This window comes from Vitis riparia, chromosome 12 (assembly GCF_004353265.1).
Source record: "Vitis riparia cultivar Riparia Gloire de Montpellier isolate 1030 chromosome 12, EGFV_Vit.rip_1.0, whole genome shotgun sequence".
NCBI lineage: Eukaryota > Viridiplantae > Streptophyta > Magnoliopsida > Vitales > Vitaceae > Vitis > Vitis riparia.
Genome location: NC_048442.1, coordinates 21,344,964 through 21,364,452, shown reverse-complemented (window position 1 = coordinate 21,364,452; position 19,489 = coordinate 21,344,964). Strand labels below are relative to the sequence as shown.

The window sequence follows — 19,489 nt, the reverse complement described above, 5'->3', positions numbered from 1 at the left end:
GATACAAGCTTGAATCATGAGATGCTCTATAATTTAATATTATTTAGAAAATTAGAAAGTGGGTGATCTTCCACGATTCTAGAATAATGATGGAATGATTTTATTATTTTGTGAAGGCGTGAGAAATATGGATGGTAATCAAGTAGTGGAATGATTGAGAAATTGAGGATTTGGCCTTTCTTTATTAAATAAATAATGATCATGATGTTGAAACATAGCCAATATTTGTTCATGGGAAAATCTTGGATAGTGAAGTTGTAGACTCGCCCAAGTTTGTGACAATGGAATCAAAGTTAGTGTAAGTGAAATTTGAAGGATCCAAGGCTTGAAAGGCAATGTGATATCTATGTCGGGTATGAGAGAAAGTTTCTGATATTATATAAATATGAAATTCCTTTTAAAATCATGAAAACTCATTTAAAAACAAAATAGACAACATCTATACGATTGAGAACAAATTATTACAAATGAAATTAGTATAGAAGTTTGTTTGACACCGTGAAGGATGTTTGTTTATTTAACCCAATAATTCTGTAATCATGTGAAACATAATAAAGACAATAATGATGTTGTTTCTTCATGTGGAGTGTTTGTAATGCTCTACATTGGATAAGAGATAAATTTTTTTGTATTATATAAGTATGAACTTCTCTTAACTTTGTAGACGTGTTTTAAAGTTGTGGACATAGATCGATATAACTAATTTTATAACAAATAGTCATAATTACAACACTTTATCAAATTTGAACACTGAAACTATTATTTTATTTAATTTTTAATTCAAATCAATTTTATATTATATATGATTGATTTTGCGTAATTTTTTTTATTTTTTTAGGTTTTTAAACTTTTGACTCCCGCTATTTATAAAGTTGAACATGTGGTTGTTTAATATTAATACTTTTATAATTTATAATTTTTTATGATGATTAGATTCCTGATGTTTATAATGGCTTGAATCACTTACAAAATTGAAATCCAGCTTTTTAACCAAATGAAAAACTTTATTAAGTTTGGAGAATTTGGACTCAATATACATACCATATTTCTCAATGTGCAATAAGTAAATTGTGAATAGATGAATCGAATTCACAACTTCTCGCAAAACCAACTTCAGATATCATATTGAATTATCAATTTTTCTAAAAGTTTAAATCGGTAAGATTTAGGTTCGAAATGCATATCATATCTCCTTAACAAAAATATAACCATAAACTAATGAACTGGTCGAAGTTGATCCAAAAAACTCATTATAGAATTTATTGATTTCATACTACAATCTCCAATTTTGAATTATCAGCTCAAAGATGTTGACTTGTGTGCAGTCAAAATCCATACAGCTGAAAACCATTACTATATGTTATCAGTAATCTTTTAAGTAGTGGCAATAGCAAATAAGTGCCAAAGAGATGGCCCACCGGGGCTAAAGGAAGTAAATAAGAGAAACCCAACCGTACCATTATTAGAATTTCCACGCGTTTTACACTAGTGGCTACTTGGATGGTGAGAGGCGAGAGGCTTTAAAACAAAGTTCTAAACTTGCGTTTGTCCACATCTCCTCAAGAATAAAGGACTACTAGCTCGCCCCACATTCATCATTCATCATACAAATTTATTTTTAGCTTTTTCCATGACATTAAAGAGGGCCCACATGGCCCACATTACCCAATTGACACCTACAAAAAGAAATGGGACATTGGGACCATGTCAAGCATATATTTTTTCCATTCCATTTATTTTTTTGTCTTGTTTTGTATTTTGATTTTATTACTTAGTTTCAATCATCGACATCCACTTCTAGAATCAGTATCTTTGGAGTTGGTAGTTAAATCAATTTAAATATTTAATATTATTTAATAACTTAATTAAGTCGTTAAGTGATTATATATATTCGATCAAATGACATAATATCATAACTTCAAGTAAAAAATAATTTTAATTATTAAGTTAAATTATATTTAAGTTATTAACTTAAAATTTATTATTTAATTCTTATTTTAAATATTAAGGTTGTTTGATAAAATTAACTTAAAATTTATTTTAAATAATCAAATTAATATATTTATCTTTACAAATTATAATTAGGACAATAAAAGTCGTGGAATAACAAAAAAGATCATAAAGGTAATTAGGACAAATGAAAGTAAAAATGTCAAATAAAAATATGGATTTAAGAACAAGTTAATTATTATTATTTATTACTTAAAATTATGTTTTACTTTAAATTGTATTGTTTTACAAAATATATTTAATTTAATTAATGAATTAAATTAAATTATTAAGTCATTTTAAATTATTAAATCAGTATTCTTAATCTTAGTTTTTTTTTTTTTTACCTCATTTGCTTATATTTAAGGAAAGTATATTTTATAATTATGATTTTACATTCACATCACATTATTGTAGAAAATATTTTTATAGTTATATGATGCATTTATAGTACTTTAAATGTAAATGTTTAACAAATAAATTTATTATGTAAGATATGTGAAAATATAAATATTAGTTAAAAGTAATAAGGGTAAATTTGTTAATTTGATAATTTAAAATAAATTTTAAATTATTTTTATAATAAACTATCTTAATACTTAAATTGAAAATTAAGTATTCAATTTTAAGTTAATAATTTAAAAATAATTTAACTTAAATAATTAAGGATTAAACATTAAATTTTACTTAAAAATATATTGAAGTTATTTGCTTTTTACTTTGACAATTATCTCATATTTTTATCCGGATCTTTTTAAATTTTTAATTAGATTTCTTCTTAGCTACCTTTCACTATTTTATATGAAATTGTAAGGTTATAACTAGATATTTAATGAAAATACAATCTAACTCATTGAAAGTATATGGTAAAATCTGGATTGTTAAATAATTTTATAATTAAATAAAATTTAAATATAAATAAATGTGGTTGGATATGAATAAATAAAACCAAGATATAAAAAAATGAGATTGAGTTATAAAATAATAAAATAAAATTTAGTTGATGTTTGTTTATTTTACTTAGTTTTAAATAGAACTTAAAACTAAGTGGTACTTGATAGTGTTAAGTAGTAGGTTGTCATTTTTTATCATTTTTATTTTTATTAAATATACAAATTAAAAAAAAAATAATATGTTACTTTTTTTCCTTCAGAAAAAGTAAAATATTTTAGTTCTTTCTATTCAACCAAAACCTTGAAAAATGTTTGTTTTAAAATTTTTTTATTGAAAATAAATTTGCTTTTAAATTTTAAATTATTTATTTTTATTTTTATTTTTTATGACTTATTCTATTTTTTTTTGTTGAATAGAAAAACTAAAATATTTGAATTTTCCTAAAATAAAAAATAATATATCAATTTTTTTAATACTTAATAAAAATAAAATATTATAAAAATAAATGATCTAATATTTAATACTAATAAGTACTATTTAGTTTTAATTTCTATTTAAAATTAGTTATACCCTTGAATAATAAAATTCAAACTTAGTATTAACGAGTCAACTAGTACGACTAGATGTAGGACCATCCTATCTTCATGTCCATTTCTATCAAGTTTCCCATCATTTTGTTTTCTGAAAGTTTTGGATGATGCCTTTCTTAAATCACAAATCATGCATGATTGAGAATTAATTTAAATTATTAATTTTCAATTATTATGATTGTTTTTAAAATGTAATGATTAAAAAATTAGAAGTAGGGACTTCCAATGTATGATAAAATGACCCTCTTTGTTTTGTGGTTTTATTTTAACCATGCTTTGCATTACTAATTAAAATTTTACTTCTAATTAGGGATGGAAATTAGGCATGGGATGGGAAAAGGCTTGTTATTCTCCTCCATTCCTTATATTTTTCTAATATATTTTTAATGTATATCTATTTTTTTTTCTTTGCTAAACTTTTTGTTGGGTTTATCGATAGCTAAAAGGATGCTTGGTAAATTAATTTAATGACTTAATTTGACTTAATAACTTAATTTAATTCATTAAATAAATTAGGCATGTTTGATAAAATAATTTCATATTACAATTTAAAGTAAAAAATAACTTTAAGTTTTAAATCAAAATAATTAACTTATTTAAAATCTCAAATCCTCGTTGTCACATTTACCCATTTTAGTGAGAATACATTCAAGAATTATAATTTCACATTCATAACTCGTTTTATATATACATATCTAAAAATACTTTAAATATGAATGTTCTATATATAGTGTATTGCTTAAAATTAACAAAATCAATGATGATAATTATTAATTAAAATTAGTGAGAATAAATGTGTTAATTTGATGATTTATAATAAATTTGAATAGGTATTAAGTTTATCAAACACTCTCTGTAGCCTTTAAAAGGTTTAAGAATTCAATTATTTCTAATAAATTTAATTAAAGAGCTTATTTTTCAAAGAAACACTCTACTAGAAAATATATATATATATATATATATATATATATATATATAACAACTTGCTCCCAATCGTGTAGATATTATTCACTCTGGGTTTAAAGGAGCCTTTACGGCTTTAAAATACGTTTATAGGGTTAAGAGAAGCCTATACAGTCATAAACTTTCTTCCCTATCCGATGTGAGACATTACAAACACTCTTCTATGCAAATACAACATTCTTATTATGTCCCATGGGATTACGTGGCCAGACAAACCTCCACATTGGGTTTAAGGATCGTTTCTAATACCATTTGTAACGACCCTCTTCTAACCATATAGATATTGTCCGCTCTAGACCCAAAAGGGCTCTTACAGCTTTAAAACGCGTCTATACGGTTAACAAGAGTTTTTACATTATAATACCATGAACTTTCTCTCTTATCCGATGTGAGATATTGTAAACACTTATATATATATGTTTAAATAAATTAAAGTATATGAAATCTATGGTTAAATTCATTTAATCAAATTGGTATCTTGTACATCTAATTGATTATAAAATGACATTTATGACATAGAAGACATTAATTTTTCTTATTGATGTGGCATTAACTTTAATAAATATCTATAAAGAAAATTTGAAAGTTTTAATACTTGATTTATAGAAAAATACTAGGAAAGGAAAAAAAATATTAAAGAAAATGATTTTATCATACTTAGCTTCCCATAAAAATGATAAATAAAATAAAATATAAATAAAATCAATTAAAAACTCACATGTTTTCAAATTATTTAATCTTTACAAGAGGAAAAATAATTGAAATAAATTTTAAAATGTGTGTTAAAATAACTTATTAATTTTCAATATATTTATTTATTTTTAATTTACCTTTTTATAATTTTGTTGTTGCTATATTTGGTTTTATGAGAGTATTAAAAAAAGATTTTTTTAAAGAAAATTATTTTCTCATAATTTTTTTCATTATGAAAAAATATAAAAGAAAATAAAATATAATTAAAATGATTAGAGAAATTTATGCATTTTCAAATTTTAATCTTTGCATAAAAGAATAAAAATAAATAAAATAATTTTAAAATAACTCATAAAAATAATTTATCTATTTTAATTTTCTTTTCTTCTATATTTTCTTTTCCTCACATCTTCCAATAAATCTAACTATTTTTTATTTTACGTAAAAATTATAAATTCGACCGCTAAAGAAAACCCTTTATTTTTATTTATTTTTTTCCTCTTAATTTCCAATTTTGTAAGCAAATATCACAACCCTCTCATCTGGTTCACATTATGCTTGTATTTAAATGAATGTTACATGCATGTATCATCACTGCATCTAGTCTTTAGCTATCATGAACTAAGAAGAATAAAATTCAAACTTTTTCTTCTATGCTTCAATTCATCACCCTCGTTCACATAGAACATATAAAAGTGCTTCTGAAATACTTTCACATGAATGCTTTATGGGCGTGGGGGACTCTTCCTCTCACCTTTTCGCTCTTTCTCATCAAGAAAGGCTATTCTCAGAGAAACGCATATGATGATAGACTTCTGTCTTGTCGACTCTCACAGCTGGCCGATGTGGGTCATCCATTGATGCCTCACATTTTTCCCACTTGAGAATTAGTCTTGAACTTCATTGCGTGGCTTACACATTTATACTCACATGCAGTACTATTCCTTCAAAATCTTCTAAATTCTGATATGCTTCTTCAATGGTGGGAATATCATTAGCAAATCCAAGGCCTAAATGAGAGTGAGACACACCAATGTAGACATTGATAGTCATCATATTGGACGAATTTAATTTTCTTTATATATATAGCTCTTGATTATTGGAGTAGTGTTGACTTTGTTGAATTACTAAATGAACCCTTACTCATCTTCCACAATATTTTTTTTTTATAAAAAAATTAAAAATTATTCTATCAAAAATGATTTAAAAATTATGAGATTTCTCAGTGAATTCATTTTTTAAAAAGATATTTTAGCATAAAAACTTTTCATATAAAAAATAAATTTTTATATTTGGAAAGACGAGTTTAATGTAAAAAAAAAAAAAAAACTCGAATACTATTGTATAAAAAGTGAACTTGTTTTTTTTAAAAATGGATTCCAAGGCAAATTGATAAAAAATAATATTTTTTATTTTTATTTTTATTTTTTAAATAAATAAATGTATTTTAAAAGTTCCATCTATTTTACACATTCCTTAAAAAAAAGCTTTAAATTTTTGTTACATGGTAGTGTTTCTTGGACTTAAAAATAAAGCAGAAATAAAAATAAAAATAGAAATAAAATAGTATTTAAAATAATTTAAACTTTTAACCTTTAGAAAGGTTTCTCAATTAATAAATAGACTTAGGTGATACTTGTTTTTTTACTTAATTTTAAATAAAATCTTAATGCTTAATAGTATTAAATATTATGTTGTTTGTTTTTATAGTATTTTATTTATATTAAGTATTAAAAGGTAAAGAAAAATTAATATATTATTTTTTTATAAAAAAATTAAATATTTTGATTTTTTTTAAAAAAATTTACAATAAATCATGAAAAAATAGAAAAATATATCATCTAAATTTTAAAAATGAATTAATTTTAATAAACAACCAAAAAAATAAACACGGTATTAGAAATGGGAAATTTTGGGGGAGTCTTTTATTGGGTCAGCAGGAAGTTTTGGAACATATTGAAAATGATTATTAAGACAGTGAGATGACAGGGAAATGTGATAAAGCAAAGTCATGGCCACTCACGCCCACACACTTGGATATTTGTATTTGACCAGAGAAAATATAACGCGGTTTCAGCTGCATATATTTGAAATTTTGAATTGACTCTTTGGTTGTCCCCACCATCGGCATTTATTTTGCTAGCTGGCATCTTTTGTCTGCAATTGACCACCACTTAGTCGTCAGAGCCAAAAAGGAAACAATTTCAAAAGGTGAAAAATAATAAGAATGAAACTCATGTTTTGTTAGGGTTGATCTTTGTTTTATTTTTCCCTTACTAGTTTATTATTATTATTTTTTTGTATTTTGCTAATATTAATTAAGCAAAAGTGGAAAAAAAAAAAACCTGGAATTAGAGCTCGACCGTCCAACTATTCACTTAAGCATTCTAAGGCATTCGAATGCTTGCATGGAAAACACTCAAGCACCTTGTATGTTTTTCCTTTTTTTTTTTTTTTTTAAATTCTGATTTTTAAAATTAGGAAACTTATAAAGTGTTGTTGAGATTATCAAGTTTTAAAATTATCAAGTTCAAAATTTTAAAATTTCATATTAAAAATTTATCGAGTTTTATATTTTAAAATTGTTATTTTTAAAATGTTATTTTAAAATTTTAATAGTTAACTAAAACATTATTTTTGTTACATGTTTATTGATTTTAAGTTTACTAAAAAGAGAAGTAATTAAATATAGAGAAATAAATTTGAATTGAATGACTAAAAAATTATTGGATAATATTAATGATGATAAAATTTAATAAAGTTTTCTTATGATAAAATTGATGGATTGATTTTTATGTTTGAACCACATGGGAAAAACTATTAGTATTAGGTTCTCACACGGTCATTAAATTTCCAGATTTTTGTATAATCAATGTAATCTTAATTCCAAATTCAACTTTTCTAGATATATGCAATATCAAGTTATATACTAAATAAATGTATTTGAATGTTTTTTTTTTAATTTTTATTATATATTATTAAGGGTAATTCAAAGTATTTACATTAAAATGAAACTAATACTTAGAGAATAATAAAATAGGTGGTTTTATAGGAGGAATAATATTTTCTAACCAATGTGCTTGTGATGAAATCTAATATGGAGTGAGATACAATTTAATAATTTGGATTGTTGAGTTATAATTTAGACATATTAAAGATGTTGTCTAATTTTTTTCCTGATAAAATTTCACTTCTAAGTTCTTTTTTTTTTTTTTTTTTTTTTTTAAGATTTGTTTTGCAAGCACCTCTGTTATGATTGTATGTTGATGGTTCTGCATAGTATCCCTAATGTAATGAAATCCGGTATTGATATACATGTGATTAAATAATTTGGATTTTTGTATGGTAATCTAGACATAAGAAAAATGTTGTCCAATTTTTTTCATGATAAAATTTCATCTCTAGATTTTTTTTAAGGATTTATTTTGTAAGTGTCCTTGTTCTGACCAATGTTAAATGTTCCGTAGAGTGTTGATAAATTTGATTTAATTTGGATTAATTGAGGATTGATTAATTTATTTTGACAACTTAGGTTGCGTTTTAGACAGTTTGGAAATGTTGACAAATTTTTATTTTGATAAAATACTATGTCTAAATATTTTATTGTAATTTATGTTTTGAACACTTCATTTTTGCCCTAATGGTTTTGCCCATTCTTGATAATTCACCTTTTTATGTACAATTGTGAGTCCTTTTAATCTTGGTTTATGTTGAGGGCATGTTGCACATTTCAGGTATGTATCTTTTTATTTCATTATATCACTTTAAATATTTTATTTGGGCATATTTTTTGCATATGCATTTATGATGTATCTATTTTTGCCTATACATTGACTTCATTCTTGATCTTTGATTTGTGATTTGGGTTGATTCATGCTATGTATGATGTATCATGATTGTTTATATTCATCATTGTTAAGTATTAAGCTAATATTTATCATTTTATGAAAACACTTTGCTCATTATCAAGGTATGCTCATTTTCTCTTTTTGTTGTTTGATTTTCTAAGTATGCATGTATTGTTTGAATAATTTTTAATAATGCTTTAACTTATTATGTATTTCTTGCTTTTTGATATTTACTCGTTTATAAAACAATTGTCATAGTTACCTAAATTTAATTAATAGAAACCTTTAGTTGGACTTAGATGGATGTTACTTTATGGTACCTTCTCAATAGGTAACCTGACTCCAAACTTAGACTCATGTTTTCAAAGATATGCATTTCCAAATAGAGAGTTACTCTTAATGTTTTATTTCTTATTTTATTTTTCCTTTAAAAATAAATAAAAATAAGTGACGATTTCAACTTTTACAAAAATAAGTTTTTAACTAAAAAGTGAGTCTCTCTATTGAGTGAGGACGTACGTGAAAAATGTAGGTCCACAATATATACATTGGATAGAGTATAATGAACAACTAACACATATATACAAGGGAAATTTTGGGGAAAATATTGAAAAACAAATTTGAGTGCATGAAATGGGATCCAAACATTCAAATCTCACATAAGGAATGTTCAAATTCCCCTGAGGGACATTCAAATGCTCCTCTAGCATTCAAAAGTTCATCTCAAGACGTTCGAATGCTTGATCATTTTCCTTCATATTTTTCAACCATTTGAGTTTTTAAAAATATTTTGGTAAAATTTTATTAAAAAGGTCTCTAAAATGATCTCTTAAGGTTTTGATATAAATAGAAGACTTTTCGAAGTTGAAAATAGAATGTGAATCATAAAGTCATTCTATTTGCCCTAGTCCTCTATCTTTGAGAGCTTTCAAGAGGGGGTTTTGGTAAAAAGGAGGATGGAAGGGTGCAAGCCTTAGTGTATGGTGATGAGGTATCTTCTAAGGAGTACGAAATGCTGCATCAAGAACGTGAAAAATTGTGTAAATGTTGATTAATACATACATTCATACATATATGTCATTTGGATTAGGTAAATATGTTTACAATTTCTTTCATATTTAGTGGATTTATTAATAGTCATTTGCCTGTAGTTTTTTACAACCACAGAGTTTCTATGAAACTTTATATGTGGTTTTTCCATGTTATACCCAGTGTTTTTGTTTGCAATTGTTTTCTTGATATTCATTATTTAAATCTACTTATCATAAATCTGAACAACAATTAAAATTGGGAATAAAAGTTTTGACTATCTATTCAACCCCCTTTAGGTGGTTCCTTCCATACATCAAGACACGAACTCACAAATATAGCTTATTTTCAAGCCAATCTTGGTTTTATCTAGTCTTATCTTTATTGGAAAAAGAGTTGGTGTATATTGGTTTCAAGTATCAAGAAAGGAGTGTGACTTCTAATATGACTAATTTAGTACTATTTTTCATATTTATGGGTTTTAAGCCACTAATTAATTGAATTAAGGATGAACATGTTCCTGAGTAATTATTATTTTTTTAATCAAAGGGTTAATTAAAAACAAAATATTCTCCTTTTAGAAGATGGATTTTCACTAGTCCAACCTTAAACAAGAGAAATTGAAGAATAATTCTCTTGATCACAAAACCTATTTGATTGCTTATCCCACATGATTCTGCAGAAGACATTGTTTATTGGCCTTGACTTGGCCTTAAGATTATGTATATAGGTATCTATATATATACGAGGCTACCAAAGGTATAAAATCCTATATACTTTATCTCTATTAGTATTGTTTCATTATAACCTCGGTGGCACATTATAAAACACCCTCAACAAGCCACCTAAAAGGATACTCATCCAACTCTATTCCTCAACTAACACATCAAATTTTGTGGATGAGGGATGCATATAGGAGTTGATTCCAAGTATCAGGAACTCCAGGAAGACACCAATGGCTGCAGTCATTCCCACGCTTGCCTCCATACCCGTAGATTGAAGGATGCCCATCTTTTCTTAGCTGTGAAAGACTTGTCACGTCCAGCAAATAAACTGGTTTCGACATTTGGGACAGAACTTGCTCTACAACAACTTGTGCTGGATTTGATCCTCCTGGGTACTTTGTGCCTTGCACTGCTCTTGTTTGTCCTCTGCAGGTCGCCTTTGGCTCATTCCAATCACTTCCACTGATTCAACTTATGTAGAAGAATTAATGATTGTTCATATGGGGTTTCATTTTGATATATGTACATCTTAGTATGTAAACCAAACTTACCTACTGTGATCTGGGGAAATGCCTTGGAAGAAAACCTGGGTTTTGGAAGAATCTATATTGGAGTCTATCCATCTACCCCATGTTGTCATTGCTAGCTTATAAGCAATCAAGCGATTCATGTCTTTGTATGTATTTCTCCTGTATTGAATAACATCCCATCTGCAGAACAAAATAAAGATATTTGTAAATTGTCTTGAAGGTAGTAATGCCCGGTTGTATTAAACAGCATAAGTCATGCTAAAGATAGTAAAACCCTGCTTGAGAAAGCTTGCTAAATGTTAAAGAGGGAAAGCAACTTCTAAGAGTGTTTTGGACCCAACTTTCAATTATAGATCTATATTTTCTAATTTGACTTAATCACATTTTAGAATCTATAGGTCTTGTTTGATGACTATTTTTAAAAATAGTTTTATGTTTTTTAAAATAAAAAAATAGAAAATATGTTTGATAATTAGAAAACATAAAACATTTTTTTATTTTATGAAACATCATATAATAATTTTTAAAAACTATTTTTCATAACTGTTTTTGAAACACCTTCCAAACAGAGATTTAAAAGAAAACCGATGCTTTAAAATATATTTATAGAAAATAAATGAATAATTAAATAGCACAATAATACTAACTATTTCTATTTTTTTACTTCTTTATCAAATTTTACAATTTAAAGTAAGTGAAGAGATATCTCACGGTTGTTGTCTTCCGCTGTGAAGCCACCAATGCCATGAGTTGAATATCAGAATGTCCATCCCTTTCCATGGTTTTACGCTGTTGATAGAGTCGAGTTTTAGAACTCGTGTGCCATTCTTTTTTACTAGATCCACCAGAAGTGCATCACGCCACAGCATTAGCGAAACATTGTATGCCTGCAAATATATGGGATAGAAAGTGAGAACACACTAGTGGTCAGAATTGAAGTTATGGAAATTAATCAAGTTTGATGCAAATAATTGACAGGAATTACACGCATATTTTGATATTAAAAAATCAATTTGAAATAGATAAGAAATTTTCCAATAGAAAGTTGCACATGGAGGGAGAAGAATTTTAGGGTTTCGTATTATGGATTTCATAGGTTAATTAGTCGTATATGACAATTAAAGTGCGTTTGATAGTGATTATATGAAACGTTTATAATAATTTTAACACTTAAAATTTTTTATCTTTCAAGTGTTAGAAGGATTAAAACGCTTCATACGATCACTATCAAACAAACTCTTATTTCCTTAGGGCTTATGCCCATATTTTAAGATTATGAAATATAAATTTTTTATTATATAATAAAGTATAATAAATTTAATTTTTAATAACTAATCTATAAAATAAAATAGTTTTTAATTCTTAGTTGCATCAAAGGCTAGGATTATGCAACTAAGATTACAATTTCAAATTGCAAAGAAATGTGGACAATTAATGTCTGAATATCTGCTCAAAATCAAGAAAATCGCTAATAATCTCTTTGCAATTGGAGAATTTGTTACTGAACAAAATTAGATTATGTATATTCTTGGAGGTTAGGGACATGAATACAATTCATTTGTTGTCTTTATCACCTTTGGCACAGATGCACTTAATCTTGATGATATCAATAGTCTCTTATTGGCCCATGAAAGTTGTTTAGAGCAGCAAACTTCAACAGAGGAGATCTTTTTAATTTAGGAAAATATGACAAATGTCCAAAACAATTTTAGCCAAAAAAAATCAAAAGTAATATCAAAACAACCCTCATGGCAATTTCAGTTGCCCACCATGCACAAATCAAGGTTTGATAAACAACTTTGGTAATTTTAGATGGGTCATGGTGGCAAAGGCCCTAATCAAAATTTCTGCTATCAAATAGGACATTCTGGTGGCAGAGGAATGTCAAGGCCATATTTTCAAAATTTTGGTGGTAATTATATGAACAAGCCACAGTGTTAGGTATGTGGCAAATTTGGTCATATTGCACTGAATTGTTATCATCAATTTGATCACAATTACCAAGCTATTGAGTCCAATCCTACTACTTCACTAACTTCACAACTCCGTCTATACTTAGTGATGTTATGTGGTACATGGATTCTGGAGCTACACATCATCTAACCTCTAAAGCTATGAATCTATAGAACTCTAATCCATTTGTGGGTCTACACAAGGTTGTAGTTGGAAATGGTAAAGAACTTCCCATTCTAATATTGGTTCCACTTCTTTATAATCTAATTCTTGTTATTTTCACCTTAGCAATGTTCTTCATGTTCCCTTGATTTCCACCAATTCAATTAGTGTTAAAAAATTTGTGCTGATAATAATGCTTTACTTGAGTTTCATCCATCATTTTTTTTTGTGGTGAAAGGCCTGTTGTCAAAGAAGGTTCTTTTCCAAGAACCAATTGATCGTGATCTTTACAAGTTTCCACAAAAGAGTCTTTAGAGCAATACTACCAACTCTAAGGTATCTTGTTTTTCTTCTAATATAACTTTTCTTCCCACTAATAATGCACTACTATGGCACAATAGGTTAGGTCACCCTGCTTTGCCTATTATAAATAAAGCACTTAGTGCTTTGTTCTTTACCTACAATATGCTCTTGTAATTTTTGTGTCTCATGTCAATTTCCTAAGAGCCATAAACTTCTTTTTGTTTAATCTACTTCTCATGCAAAAAAACCATTTGAATTAGTGCACTTGAATCTTTGGGGACCTTTACCAATTAATTCGATTAATATAGTTAAATATTTTCTACTTTTCATGGATGATTGCACTCGCTTTTATTGGATATATATTTTAAATTCCAAAGATGAGACTACCAAATGCTTCATTCAGTTCAAAATAATGGTTGAAACTTAGTTTAGCATTAAAATCCCCACTTTTTAATCTGATTGGGGAAGGGAATATCATATTCTCTCTACTCTTTTGTCTCAATTTGATATTCTTCATCGTCTCTCTTGTGTTTCAACCCTTAAACAAAATGGAAGGGTTGAACGTAAAAACAAATATGCAGTTGAGGTTGACCTAAACCTTCTTGCTCATGCTTTTATACCTCTCAAATACTAGCCTTATGCCTTTCAATTTGTTGTGTATCTCATCAATCATTTTCCCACATCTCTTTTAGCTCAAAAATCTCCTTTTGAATGTTTATATCATTGATTACCAAATTACTCCACTATTTGTGTCTTTGGTTCCTCTTGCTTTCCTTTTATTAGACCTTTCAACTCTCATAAACTACAGATGTGTTCTCATCATTGTTATTTTCTCAACTTAAGTTCTACATACAAAGATTTTATTAGTCTTGATCTCAACATTGGTCGGATATACATCTCTCGACATGTCACATTCAATGAATTTGATTTTCTTTTTACCTTATCATCATTGTCATCATTATCTCATTCACAATTCACTCGTTTACACTTAACCCTAACCTTAATATTTCCATCTGATCTTAATTTCTTCTTATGGTATGTCCGTTGCACCTCATTTATCTCCAAACACTCCAATTGTTTCAACAATCCCTTCTTCCATTGATAACCCTTCTGAGTTACCAACTATTATAACTCCATTACAATCCTCTCCTAGTAATTATCACCCTATGCTTACATGTTTCAAAACTGGTCATTCTAAACCCAAGCTATTTTTGGCTCATTCTTCTACCAATACTACACCATTTTCTTATAAGGAAGCTACCAATATTTCTTAGTGGCAAGATGGTATGCACTATGAGTTTCATGCTCTTTTAAAGAATAATACATGAACTTTGGTCTCCCCACCTCTTGGTGCAAATATGATTATTGGTTGCAAGTGGGTTTATTGGTTAAAGTATGGTCTTGATGGTTTCATTGATAAGTACAAAGCTCGTTTTGTTGCAAAGGGTTTTCATCAAACTGATGGTCTTGATTATTTCGAGACATTCGACCTTGTTGTCAAACCTATCACTATTGGAATTATTCTAACCTTAGCACTTAGTAGAGGATGGGTCTTAAAGCAACTAGATGTTCATAACAACCTTCTTGAATGGTGACCTAAATGAGGTTGTATACATGTCCTAACCCCTTGGTTTTGTGAGTCTCAACTTCCTAAGCATGTTTGCAAACTTCACGAGTTTGTATGGACTCATGTAGACACCTCATACCTGGTTTCATAAACTAAGTGATGCCTTACTACAATGGGGCTTTCACTAATCTAAGGTCGATTCTTCCATGTTTGTTTACATCAATGGTAAAGACATGATTGTATTTCTAGTATACGTAGATGACATCATAGTTACTTGCAATAAGTCCTCTCAAATCTAACAACTTATTTCTCATTTGGATTCATGCTTTGCATTAAAAGATTTAGATGATTTAAGTTACTTCTTAAGGCTTGAAGTAACCAGGTTTGGATCTCATATTCATCTATGTTAGCATAAATACATTTTTTACTTGTTAACTAAAGCTCAAATAGCTGATTCAAAACCTGTGCTACATTAGTGCTCTTTATTAAAGATGACACTTCTCTCTCAAACATTGCTCCGTACAGAAGTATTATTAGAGCTTTGCGATATTGCACCATTACTCATCTTGAGATTTCCTTTGCTGTCAATAAACTATGCCAATTCATGCATGCTCCTACTAACACTCATTGACAGGCTATTAAATGATTCATTCGATATCTTAAAGGCTCTTCACTGTATGGTCTTACTCTTTTTGCAACATTTTTTTTTTGGGTTTTTTTCCTTATTTTGATGTAGATTGGGTTAGTTGCTCCAATGATCACAAAAATACTACTGGCTATTATGTATTCTTTGGAAATAACTTAATCACTTGGTCCGCTAGCAAACAAAAGGTAGTCTCTTGGTCCAACACTGAATTTGAATACCAAGTTGTCACAAATGCTACTTCTAAATTAGTTTGGATTCAATTCCTACTTCATGAGCTCAAGGTTTCTATTATTCCATACATTGGTTATATTATGAGACAATTTAAGTACCACCTACTTGGCTATGAACCTTGTTTTGCATTCTCATACCAAACATGTGGAAATTGATTTTCATTTTGTGCATGATCGAGTGCTTCAATGGTCATTGATCGTCCAACTTGTGTCCTTTACTCATCCATTAGCAGGTGCTATGACCAAGCCTCTACCTACTTAACAGTTCCTAAGTCTTAATTCCAAACTCTCAGTTCTTCCTAGACCTTGAACTTGTGGGGGAAGTTAGAATAAAGCTATGCTATGTCACTTGTGCAATTTGTACAAAGAGCTCTTTGCACAATTCTGTTCTTTAAATTCTAAAAATTAAAAAACATCTTTACATTTTTACTCTATGTTCTTCAACACCACATCTTATCCAGTTTCTCTATTCTTTTTTTATTAAATTTTCTTAAACCTTTTATATATTAGCTTTTGATTACGTCTATTGTTTTTGAATTTTTAACCCATACATATACAAGTATTATATAATAAAAACATAATATTCTTTAAATTAATAAATATTCATACATCAATACATTAATAAATTATTTATTTATTAACTAATAAATAATTTTATTCAATTAATAATTTCTCTTGGTTCCAAACGTATCATTTTATAATGGTTATACCTTCAAACATAATTTTTTAATTTCCCTCTAAGAACCAACATCCCAATTGAATAATTTAATTATTCTCACATGGCATGCAAACTTAGTCATAACATGGATCATAATTTTATATTCAAAAAAGAAAAAAGAAAAAAAGAAAAAAGTTAAGGACTAGGTTGTAAGATTCTCAACTTAACAAAATTTCCATATTTTCCAATAACTAGAGGAAGAAAAACCATTCCCCACCGACTTGCAAGACAGATTTGACTTATTTTCACATGTGTCCATCACATGCATCCAGCTAAAGCAAGCATCACACGCATTGATAGTTAATTCTTGTCACATGGTTGGCAATAAAATAAATATATGAGCCCCTAAGTAAATTATTAAAGGCACATAATCACAAATATGATTAATTAAGAAAATATGGTGAATTAATGAGAGAGACAGTCTCACTGGGAATTTGAATGTGGAGAGGCCTTGCCACGTTCTCAATGAGTAGGCAGCCTTCGGCACAGCTGTGTGAAGCATGCATGTGAGTGACTGCCACTGATTCAAGCTCAGTGAGTCCCCCACAAACATGATCCTCTTCCCTCTATTCCTTCTCAAAAAATCAATTCCATTGAAGCTGCATAAAAAAGAATTAAAGATTGTGTTTATTAAAAGTCAATTTATTAGTCTAACTTTGATCTTCAAAGATCTTCAAGCTCTAGGGTTTCATAAATAAATGTATTTAAGCTATTGTTTCATCTTATTTTTCTTTCTTCCATCTTTTACTTCACTTAGAAAGTAATTCTAGATCCATAAAGTTTTCCATAAAATAGAAAGTTATTATTGAGTTTAAAATTACAAAAATCTTTCTACAATTAATTAAGGCTTTGCAATTGATTCCCAAAAAATATTAGGAAAAGAAAATAAATATTAAAAAAATGATTTTCTTATATTTATTTATTTTTATAAAAAAAATACAAAGGAAAAACAAATATAATTAAAACTATTAAAAAAATTATATATTTTTAAATTATTTAATTTTTATGTAGAAGAGTTAAATAAGTGAAAAATATAAAATAATATCTAAAAGTAATTTATTAATTTTAAATTAATTTTTTATTTTTCTTTATTTTTTTTGTCTTCTATTTTTTTTCTTTATTTTATTTCCCTCAAAATTTCTTTCAAACTTTCCAAGAATTAAATATAGTTTAAACTTTCCTGGAATTAAATATAGTTTAAGGGTTTACAATTTAAATATATATATATATATATATATATATATTTTATTTTTATTTAAAACAGTTTTTCTTTTTCTCTGATCAATCATTAGAAAAATATTTATTAAAGGATATATCTATAAAAAGCTACTTATTGGAAGAGATGATAAGCTCAGATGGTGGGTGGGAAGGAAGGCAGTGGTCCATTCACTATAGTTTATCCCATTATGCAAGTTGATTGGCTTGGAATGGGAAAAGTCGATTTCAAACAGGCAAGTCATGTACATATTTTATAAGAATCTTTCTCAAGACAAATAATTTAGGCCTGGTGGAAACTTAAAATCTTAAGCAAGTATTATTTGATTCTCACACCTACCAGATTCCACTTAAATTCTTTAAGCTATGAAATGATAAGAAAATCCATTAGTCCACATGCTACATATTGAGGAAACTTGCAAGAAATTGGTAACACCCACGGTTTCATCCAAGAAAAAACCTACGATGAAAAAAAAATTAATTTCAAAATTAATATTGTTCAAAGCCAAGGAAAGGTTGCCGTTTTAATTTTCTCCATTGAAAGATTATTATTATGAAATTAATTCTAAAATATATGGAGTTATTACCAGTCTTTTGAACAACAAACAGACCCTTGGGTCCGGACCACATTATCAAAGAAGAACATAAGACAAAACCTAAACAAGTCCAAGATTTCTGAAACAGTTAGGTTACTCATAATATTTCCATGAATGAATAAGCATATCTTTTTTCTTTGAAGATCAGAATTGAAGAAGAGGGAAGCATACCTTGGTAAATTGCATGAAGTGGGCTGCCATCTGAGCTTGAGATAGAGTTTGTCTGGCCTACCATTCTTCTGGCAATCAAACTCTGGTTCAAGAAAGGGACAGTCTGATGATTTGTAGAGAGGATACGAAGAACTGTAAACCCATCTCCCTTGGGAATAATCACACTTCTTCTTCTCCTTCATAGCCCCACCAACCCCATTGGGAGAGTGGTGATCTCCATGAGCTTGGCCCAGACACAGAAGCGTCAGTAGTGCAATACCAATGGCATTTGCACCCATGATAGAGAAAAGAAGTGGAGATTTGAATAAGAGAATATGAGAGGGAGAGATTAAGGAGAGTATCGTTGTATATATAATGGCTAAATGAAAGGGAATGGAACATGATGAGTTGATGACTATTGGATGCCCTTTGTGAAAACTAGCTGAATTGGGCTGGTGGGTCTTGAGTTCCTCTCAAGACAAGGATGTTAAACAAATGCTGCGCCATACCAATATTAAACTATTTTCATTCTACCAAAAAAAAATATATATATATTATGATGACATCTTATTTTACAAATTTCAATTTCGTGAATGATAAAATAATTTTCACTAATGAGCCACGATCTTTGAGTCCAATCACCACAACAAATTTTAGAAACCTATGACCAATCTATCGAAATCATACA

General features: G+C 27.9%; 1 protein-coding gene across 1 annotated transcript; it reads right to left on the bottom strand.

The window, feature by feature from the left end:
• Positions 1 to 10,626: 10,626 nt before the first annotated feature.
• On the bottom strand, positions 10,627 to 19,168 carry LOC117925875 (protein trichome birefringence-like 43). Its single transcript, XM_034844985.1, has 5 exons — positions 18,823 to 19,168; positions 17,268 to 17,439; positions 11,973 to 12,148; positions 11,283 to 11,441; positions 10,627 to 11,193 (listed from the first exon to the last, which is right to left on the bottom strand). Exons 1-5 carry the CDS (start codon positions 19,098 to 19,100, stop codon positions 10,893 to 10,895), a joined length of 1,086 nt encoding a protein of 361 aa, XP_034700876.1. The 5' UTR covers positions 19,101 to 19,168; the 3' UTR covers positions 10,627 to 10,892.
• Between the last annotated feature and the right edge of the window lie 321 nt (positions 19,169 to 19,489).

Coding starts and splice junctions, on each gene's coding strand:
- LOC117925875 (XM_034844985.1), bottom strand. CDS start 19,100: ATGGGTGCAAATGCCATTGGTATTGCACTACTGACGCTTCTGTGTCTG. Junction 12,149..17,267: donor TCTCCACATTCAAATTCCCA/GTGAGACTGTCT, acceptor ATATATTTGCAG/GCATACAATGTTTCGCTAAT. Junction 11,442..11,972: donor CACAGCGGAAGACAACAACC/GTGAGATATCTC, acceptor TTTGTTCTGCAG/ATGGGATGTTATTCAATACA.